General features: G+C 47.1%; 1 protein-coding gene across 1 annotated transcript in view; it reads left to right on the top strand.

The window, feature by feature from the left end:
• Positions 1–10,000, top strand: part of LOC138367732 (uncharacterized) — a 205,320-nt gene that overhangs the window by 22,297 nt on the left and 173,023 nt on the right. Inside the window, exons 2-6 of the mRNA XM_069329679.1 lie at positions 2,619–2,718; positions 4,350–4,504; positions 4,644–5,606; positions 5,700–6,189; positions 6,283–6,446. Of these exons, the coding sequence (XP_069185780.1) occupies positions 2,619–2,718; positions 4,350–4,504; positions 4,644–5,606; positions 5,700–6,189; positions 6,283–6,446 (1,872 nt within the window). The remainder of the gene's footprint in view (positions 1–2,618; positions 2,719–4,349; positions 4,505–4,643; positions 5,607–5,699; positions 6,190–6,282; positions 6,447–10,000) is intronic.

The raw sequence follows: 10,000 nt of genomic DNA on the forward strand, positions 1-10,000 counted from the left end.
AGTGCCGTACTGTGTTGTGAACCAGCAGTTAGTGCCGTACTGTGTTGTGAACCAGCAGTTAGTGCCGTACTGTGTTGTGAACCAGCAGTTAGTGCCGTACTGTGTTGTGAACCAGCAGTTAGTGCCGTACTGTGTTGTGAACCAGCAGTTAGAGCCGTACTGTGTTGTGAACCAGCAGTTAGAGCCGTACTGTGTTGTGAACCAGCAGTTAGTGACACCCAATAGTGTGAACCAGCAGTTAGTGACAACCAATAGTGTGAACCAGCAGTTAGTGACACCGTATAGTGTGAACCAGCAGTTAGTGACACCGTATAGTGTGAACCAGCAGTTAGTGACAACCAATAGTGTGAACCAGCAGTTAGTGACACCGTATAGTGTGAACCAGCAGTTAGTGACACCGTATAGTGTGAACCAGCAGTTAGTGACACCGTATAGTGTGAACCAGCAGTTAGTGACACCGTATAGTGTGAACCAGCAGTTAGTGACACCGTATAGTGTGAACCAGCAGTTAGTGACACCGTATAGTGTGAACCAGCAGTTAGTGACACCGTATAGTGTGAACCAGCAGTTAGTGACAACCAATAGTGTGAACCAGCAGTTAGTGACAACCAATAGTGTGAACCAGCAGTTAGTGACAACCAATAGTGTGAACCAGCAGTTAGTGACACCGTATAGTGTGAACCAGCAGTTAGTGACAACCAATAGTGTGAACCAGCAGTTAGTGACACCGTATAGTGTGAACCAGCAGTTAGTGACAACCAATAGTGTGAACCAGCAGTTAGTGACACCGTATAGTGAGAACCAGCAGTTAGTGACACCGTATAGTGTGAACCAGCAGTTAGTGACAACCAATAGTGTGAACCAGCAGTTAGTGACAACCAATAGTGTGAACCAGCAGTTAGTGACACCGTATAGTGTGAACCAGCAGTTAGTGACACCGTATAGTGTGAACCAGCAGTTAGTGACACCCAATAGTGTGAACCAGCAGTTAGTGACAACCAATAGTGTGAACCAGCAGTTAGTGACACCCTATAGTGTGAACCAGCAGTTAGTGACACCGTATAGTGTGAACCAGCAGTTAGTGACACCCAATAGTGTGAACCAGCAGTTAGTGACAACCAATAGTGTGAACCAGCAGTTAGTGACACCCTATAGTGTGAACCAGCAGTTAGTGACACCGTATAGTGTGAACCAGCAGTTAGTGACACCGTATAGTGTGAACCAGCAGTTAGTGACACCCTATAGTGTGAACCAGCAGTTAGTGACACCCTATAATGAGAACAAGCAGTGATTTTCACCCTATAGTGTCACTCACCAGTGAGTGCTTCCCAATAGTGTTATGAGTACTATCCTATAATATTAAAAATAAGTGAGTGCCACTGTACAGTGTCAGTCGTTTGTGAGTGTCACCCAGCAGTGAGCGTCACCCAGCAGTGAGTGTCACCCAGCAGTGTCACCCAGCAGTGAGTGTCACCCAGCAGTGAGTGTCACCCAGCAGTGAGCGTCACCCAGCAGTGAGTGTCACCCAGCAGTGAGCGTCACCCAGCAGTGTCACCCAGCAGTGAGTGTCACCCAGCAGTGAGCGTCACCCAGCAGTGAGTGCCACCCAGCAGTGAGCGTCACCCAGCAGTGAGTGCCACCCAGCAGTGAGCGTCACCCAGCAGTGAGTGTCACCCAGCAGTGAGCGTCACCCAGCAGTGAGTGTCACCCAGCAGTGAGTGTCACCCAGCCGTGAGCGTCACCCAACAGTGAGTGTCACCCAGCAGTGAGTGCCACCCAGCAGTGAGTGTCACCCAGCAGTGAGTGTCACCCAGCAGTGAGTGCCACCCACCAGTGAGCGTCACCCAGCAGTGAGCGTCACCCAGCAGTGAGCGTCACCCAGCAGTGAGTGTCACCCAGCAGTGAGTGTCACCCAGCAGTGAGTGTCACCCAGCAGTGAGTGTCACCCAGCAGTGAGAGTCACCCAGCAGTGAGCGTCACCCAGCAGTGAGCGTCACCCAGCAGTGAGTGCCACCCAGCAGTGAGCGTCACCCAGCAGTGAGCGTCACCCAGCAGCGAGCGTCACCCATCAGTGAGTGCCACCCAGCAGTGTCACCCAGCAGTGTCACCCAGCAGTGAGTGTCACCCAGCAGTGAGTGTCACCCACCAGTGAGTGTCACCCAGCAGTGAGTGTCACCCAGCAGTGAGTGTCACCCAGCAGTGTCACCCAGCAGTGTCACCCAGCAGTGAGCGTCACCCAGCAGTGAGTGTCACCCAGCAGTGAGTGCCACCCAGCAGTGAGCGTCACCCAGCAGTGAGCGTCACCCAGCAGTGAATGCCACCCAGCAGTGAGTGTCACCCAGCAGTGAGTGCCACCCAGCAGTGAGCGTCACCCAGCAGTGAGTGTCACCCAGCAGTGAGCGTCACCCAGCAGTGTCACCCAGCAGTGAGCGTCACCCAGCAGTGAGTGTCACCCAGCAGTGAGTGCCACCCAGCAGTGAGTGTCACCCAGCAGTGAGTGTCACCCAGCAGTGAGTGTCACCCAGCAGTGAGTGTCACCCAGCAGTGAGTGTCACCCAGCAGTGAGTGTCAACCAGCGTCAAGTGCCTCCAAGTAGTGAGTGCCATCTAATGTTGCAGGTGACAGTGTGTGTCAGGTGCCGACTGCTGCACGCTGCAGAGAGCGACTCCCCAATCATCAGTTACTTCGCTGACGATTTCGACAAAGAACTTCATGTAGGTACGTCTCCCCCCTCTCTCTCTCTCTCTCTCTCTCTCTCTCTCTCTCTCTCTCTCTCTCTCTCTCTCTCTCTCTCTCTCTCTCACACACTCTCTATCACACTCCCTATCTCTCTCTCTCTCTCTCTCTCTCTCTCTCTCTCTCTCTCTCTCTCTCTCTCTCTCTCTCTCTCTCTCTCTCTCTCTCTCTCTCTCTCTCTCTCTCTCTCTCTCTCTCTCTCTCACACACTCTCTATCACACTCCCTATCTCTCTCTCTCTTTCTCTCTCTCTCTCTCTCTCTCTCTCTCTCTCTCTCTCTCTCTCTCTCTCTCTCTCTCTCTCTCTCTCTCTCTCTCTCTCTCTCTCTCTCTCTCTCTCTCTCTCTCTCTCTCTCTCTCTCTCTCTCTCTCTCTCTCTCTCTCTCTCTCTCTCTCTCTCTCTCTCTCTCTCTCTCTCTCTCTCTCTCTCTCTCTCTCTCTCTCTCACACCCTACAGTATTATGGTGTAGGTCACATACGGATATGTGGCTGTCCTGGGAGGATGTATACCTAGTTGTACTCACCGAATTGTGAGTAAATAACTCCTGTGGTTCTACATCACTCCTTACACAATTTTCTAATGGCAGTTCTTATGTTAGTCTGTTTCCAATATGCCACTTATGTTACCCTTTTTAGGTTGTTTTCAAGAAACATGTTCGATGAGTCTTTCTAGCCTTAACAAAATTGTGCTGTTTGTCCACCTTTCTCTATCTTATCTAGTTTTGGTCATCTGGCCATAGAATTTTATTTAACCTGAGAGTTAAGATTTCCATCAATAAACCCATGCTGATGATGTTTTACAAAGATTATCTCTCCAGATGGTCTACTAGTTTTTTCTCAAAATGTTCTCGATCACCTTGCATGTATTCAAATTAAAGTTTCTGGCAGGGCCTCCTGTCTGTCTCCCATCTTGTATATTGGGACTACATTAGTCGTTTCCTAAATTTTGGTTAGTTCTTCTGTTACCAGTGACTTGATATATACAATGCGAGTGGCAGGCACAGTTCTTCTGCTCATTCTTTTAGTATCCATGGTGATATTACATCCGGGTCAATAGCTTTTGCAGCTTCCAATTAAATCAAATGCTTCCTTACTTCCCCACTGGTAATCTCAAACTTCAATTGAATTCCTCACACACCACCTTGTTATTTAACCGGTCTGTTCTTATCTTAATTAAGTTTCATGACCTGCTCCTTCATTGTTGTTTTCCTTCCGATGTGGCTGTAAAGCAGTTTGGGTTGAGTCTTTACCTTATTTGATAAATCCTTTTCGTAGTGCCTTTTTGCCACACTTCTCAACCTATGCTACTCATTCTTGGCCCTCGGATATCTCTCACTGCTCTCTGGGTTCATATTATTTCTTAAGTTTCTCTGTGCCCTTGTACTTCATTGTTTAGTTGAGTGATGCATGCTGGGTGTTGTTGGGTCACTAGTGACTTGTGAGGAAGGGATGTGTGTAGTCGTGCTTGTCCTGGGAGAATGTGTGGTGCAACTGGGTGTTGTTGGGTCACAAAGTGCGACATGTGAGTTGGGGATATGTGAACTATGTTGGTTGTTATTCATGACAATCTTTACTGCGGGGATCTTAACATGATAATTCTCTTACTGAGACAGCCGTGAACTGGGTGGATCAGAAGGTGGAGATTGGTTGCTGCAAGTACCGACTCTTTATGGAGGTACCAGTCCCGGTGGTGCTCTTCACGTGGATCCATTTCTGCCTCGCACTGGATCTCACCAGCCGCAAGTATTGGTTCCTCTACGACGATATAGTGAGTGCTTATGTGGCCATCCTTCTTCGAAATTATGTGTCTTGAAGCTCAGCAATACGTGTCTTGTTAATTTAGCTCGTGAGAATAAGTGTTTCGAGTTCCAAGTGTTAGATAATTATAGTGAATATTGTGTTTACAGTTCAAGGAGGGAGCGCTGGAGGTGGAGGACTCAAGCACACTACAGATTGCTGGTGGCGGGCGACTGGTGGTAGCCCAAGACCTGGATTTCTTAGTGGATAGCTTTGACATTCGTCAGAGCGTTCATGGAGACCTGGCACATCTCTTAGTATTTTCTCATGCACTTCCTTCCTCTAGCCTCAAAGCCTTTGTCAGGTGTCAGCAGCTAAACACCACTTTTAGTCCAATCATCTATTTCAACATGAATATGTCTCTCTTTAAGGTGAGAGGTTCTGTAGAGGTCTCTGAGGCGCAGCTTAGCTCACTCTGCCACAAAGATTCCAGTAGTCGAGTTATAATACCAGAAAGAATGAATTTTCTGTCCTCATACACAGTTTGCTCGAGACTGAAAGGATCAATAATCGTTCCCAATAGTAACGATGAAAACACAGAAATATTCAACGAATTCAATAAATTTAATGCCCTGTGTACTAACGACTTTGGAACGCTATTCTGGCTCGGTTTTAAGGGGGACCTGGAATCTGGTAAGTGGCTGACATTGACCTATAATCAGCCCTTAACCTGGAACAAACTGTTCAAGGGATATGATAAAGTAAAATTGGGACAGGTGTGTGCAAGTGTGGACAGCATCACGCCGTCGTACGACTGGTATGCCACACCTTGCCACACCGTGATGTGTCCCATATGTAACTTCACCTCCACGCCCATCTTCAGGGTACGCGGCCTATGTGCAAACTCCATCCTCGACAAAATACTTTTTCTGAGAGATTATAAAAATAATAAACCACAGTTTTTGGGGTCGTTTTATACGGTCATCTCTTGGGACACCGACATCATGACCTGGAAGCTGGGGAGTCGAGGCCACAGGAACCTCTCAGGCAGCATGCAGATCATGGTACCAAATGAATATCCTGTCGGTGTTCACAAGTGGACTGTAACAGGCGACAAGTGCATGCACAGTGAGGTAAGAGTAATAACTGTAAAGTTTATCACAATTTTATGCATGCATTGATAAACTCACTAATTGATCACTGAATATATTGTTGTGTACTCCTAGATGGATATGTTGATAACTGCTTGTGGCGAGGGAGAATATACCTGTAGCGACGGCACGTGCATCGGGAAGACCAAGAGATGCGATCTGGTCGCCGACTGCCCGGACATAAGTGATGAACTCAACTGTAACATGGTACAAGTCCCCAATGGCTACTCCGTGGAGATGCCGCCCCCGAAGAAGAACAATGAACCAGTCCCTATTGAAATCTTCGTTGAAATCACTTCCATAAGGGAAATAGACATTCTGAGCTTCAAGATGGTGTTGGACATCATCCTCAGGATGTTCTGGCGAGATGGGAGACTGACAATGATAAACTTAAGAGAAGATGCTAATTCTAACAAAGTACAGGATCACAAAGTTATATGGGTGCCGGTGGTGCAGGTGGAGGACGGGGCCCGGAGTCTGGCGGACCTGACGCTCAGGTCCGAGTCCTTGGTGGTGCAGCGGGAGGCAAGTCCGCTCCCTGATGATCACACAAGACTTCTCGAAGGTAAGACGTTCCCTGCTGATTGGGCATTGTGAGAATAATTTATTATGATGAGACTTGTCATTATGTGATGCGTTGTTCTGATTGGTCACGCAGACGATATCTACCTGGGCTCGGAGAACACGCTGGAGCTCCGGCAGATGTACACGGTAGCCTTCACCTGCCAGTTCCTCCTGCAGCGTTACCCCTTCGACTCCCAGGAGTGCTCTATTACATTCAGCCTCGTCGATCTCCCGCCCTCCTTTGTCCTCCTCCTTCAGGTGGGTACTACATCATCCATGCTCAGATAAAGGCCCTGAGTGATCACACTACACTTTAGTGTGATTTATGGGAGTGATCACATTAAGCTACAGTGTGATCTATGGGAGTGATCACACTAGACTATAGTGTGATCTATGGGAGTGATCACACTAGGTAATAGTGTGTGATCTATGAGAGTGATCACACTAGACTATAGTATGATATATGGGAGTGATCACACTAGACTATATTGTGTGTTGTATGGGAGTGATCACATTAGACTATAGTGTTATCTATGGGAGTGATCACACTAGACTATAGTGTTATCTATGGGAGTGATCACACTAGACTATATTGTGTGATGTATGGGAGTGATCACACTAGACTATAGTGTTATCTATGGGAGTGATCATACTAGACTATAATGTGATCTATGGGAATGATCACACTAGACTATATTGTGTGATGTATGGGAGTGATCACAATAGACTATATTGTTATCTATGGGAGTAATCATACTAGACTATAATGTGTGATCTATGGGAGTGATCAAACTAGACTATAGTGTGATTTATGGGAGTGATCACACTACACTATAGTATGATCTGTGGGAGTGATCATACTAGACTATAGTGTGTGTGATCTATGGGAGTGATCATACTAGACTATACTGATCATACTAAACATTCACTCTTCCCCTATCAATATAAATGTTTATTAAGTAACAATTGTTGTGATCTCGGACTGCCTGAGAAACGAGTCTACCCCTGAGAGTTATTCTGTCAGACCTGACCTAACTAAGGGGTCAAAGGAATATAAACCTGGAAGTGTATATAGTAGACACTCGATTGAATTTGACAAGTAGATTAAAAGTATGGGCAGTGAACAAGAATACAAATAAATGACTTAACAAGAGATGTAGAGAGTTTGCTGGAGGCGTGAGGCTCGCTTTCTGAAGGTCTTGACCTCACTTGAGCTGAAAAAATCGTGAGGGGGAGGTCGCACTCCATCGAGCCCCTGCTGAAAAAGAACCCCTGTTTGATATACCTTCAAGAAGAAGGAAGTGGACAAACGTCTCGATTGAGGAATAAGTCTGTGGACGTGTCAGTTCAAGTCGTGGATTGCAGGGAGAGTGTGGAGCAGTCTCTACAGAGGTTTAGTGGGCATCTGAGAGTGCCCTGGTGGCGACCGCTTAGTCAGTGAGCGCCGCGAGCAGACCAAATTATGTGGTAAGCTCATTTTAACCAGTTAACGGTGATTGCCTATAGTTGTTCGTGTGCCTGGCGACAGTAGAAAGTGTCTATTGAAATATTAGGCATATTTTATTAAGGCAGAAAGCCTAAATAAGAGAATAGAGATGAGGGAGCCAGCTGGAGAGACGAGTGGCACATCCTCTCCTGCCGGTTGCTTGTGGACTACTGGGTGAGGGCCACCCAGAAGGTGGAGCGCTCCCAGGGAAGACAGAGAATGGACTTGCCTGGGCATGGGGGAGTCACCTCATGGCAGGCGGGAATGAGAGGGATGTCGAGTGGAGACATTTGTTATGTGTAGTTTATTTTAGTTATATGTTTGAAGAGAAACATCTTTATGGCGTGTCCATGGGATGCAGGTTTGTCAGGGAAAAGGAGTTGCCGAAAGAGCTTTGAGTCCAGTGGAGAGAGTTAGTGGATGAAACTCCAAGGCAGATGGAGGAACAGTGTACTCTAAGGAAGAGTACCCCACAGTAAGGAATAGGACCTAGAGGTGTTTGAGGAGAAACAGTGAAGAGGAATGTCACGTGCTTCTGTGGTACTAGTGGTGAAGCACCATTGCTGTTTAAGGAAAACTTCATGGTGTAGCAGCCGGAAGAGCTGTGGAAGACCCGGAGGTGAGTGATTGGATATTTTTGAATCAACGAATATTTATACTGATGTTTGTGTTGACGCAGCCATTGGCTGGATTCCTTGTGTATATTTATTTATATATATTCTAGGGCTGATAGTGCCATATAGTATTACTAGATTTAACCCACTTGGTGAGGATGGTAGCATAAGTGGCAAGCCAGTAGTTGGGTTAGCACTTGATATAAGCAGCTGACAGAGTCATGATAAGATTGGATGCAACCTGATTATAATAGCATAGAGTATTGGAGTCACATTATTGTATCTTGTATGTATGTTGTACATGTTCACTCTCTATGTAAATGTATATAATTTGCCAGTGTTTGCCCTTGTCCAAGTGAGGCTTCTCAGAAAATAGACAAGAAAGAGAGAGAAAGAACCACAGCTGTGGACAGGGTGGTACAAAATTATAATTCGAAGAAAGGGGGGATTGAGGAGGTCATACCAAAATAAGGAGAGAGTGGAGAGTCACAGTGGCTCCATTGGGTGTGTGTACGTGACAACGAGGCCAATGTTGGGGCCGAACCCCCTTAATGTGTGACACTGAGCCCCCTCTACAAAGTCAAGGAAGCGTACAGGGTGATCTCCTGGTCAAAATACAAGCACTCTACAGGTTTTGGTTGGTTGTACAGAAGGGACGTACGCACTCGACCTACAACAGCATCATAATACAATACAAATCTTGTGTGGCTTTTCAGTCTAGGACCAAGGCGTATGCACCAACCAATGATGGTGTTACGTCAGTGGCGTGTGAGATCACAGGAGCGCTCAATGAAGGCTTAGATTAAACTAGTATTATCACCAAGGGGTCATAAGAGCAATGGCATTTTTAACATTGCAGGATATGCAATGAGGTCTTGTATCAAATTATATCATTGCTTATTGTACTCTACCTCACCAAACCCATCCATCCTAACCTAACCTAATACACCCACAAGCACACACACACACACACACACACAAGGGAGGAGAGAGCCGTGGCGGCAGAAGCAAGGAAGAGGCGCAGGGCGAGAGGGGAAAACCAGGAAGTCACAGCTCCGAACACAACAATCCCAGAGGCGAGGGGGGAACCCACAACCAGCTACCCAGTAACACCAGAGGGGAGGACAACCCCGCCACCCTCCTCTGCATAGAAAATCCCCCTACCCCAAACCCTCCCTGCCCCCACTCAAATGTTCAGTCAAATCTCCCTCCCCCCACATCCAATCCTCACCATTCTACCCCTCCCCTCCTCCCTCCGAGTCCTCCCTCCCCCCCTTTCCTTCCTGTCCTCCCTCCCCTTTCACCCCATACCCACCCTGTCCCTCTTCCTTCACTGGATCCCCTGCCCCTCATCCCAGTATCCTCTAAGACCCTGTTATCCTCCTCACAGGTCCTCACACCCATGGAACAGCTTCCCCCACCAGCAGAACACTCACCAAGGAGGCGATTTGAGAAGGAACAGAAGAAAGTGAGCTTCAAAGCAATTTACACTAACATAGATGGAATTACAAATAAAGCAAATGAGCTTGAAGAATGGGTACTAGAGGAAAACCCAGACATAATAGCCCTCACAGAAACAAAGCTAACGAAAACGTTAAAAATGCAGTGTTCCCACAGGACTATTATGTTATGAGGAAAGAGAGGGAAGGAAGAGGTGGGGGTGGTGTAGGTCTACTGGTTAGAAAAGGCTGGGATTTTGAGGAAATGGTTAT

This window comes from Procambarus clarkii, chromosome 23 (assembly GCF_040958095.1).
Source record: "Procambarus clarkii isolate CNS0578487 chromosome 23, FALCON_Pclarkii_2.0, whole genome shotgun sequence".
Taxonomy (NCBI): Eukaryota; Metazoa; Arthropoda; class Malacostraca; order Decapoda; family Cambaridae; genus Procambarus; species Procambarus clarkii.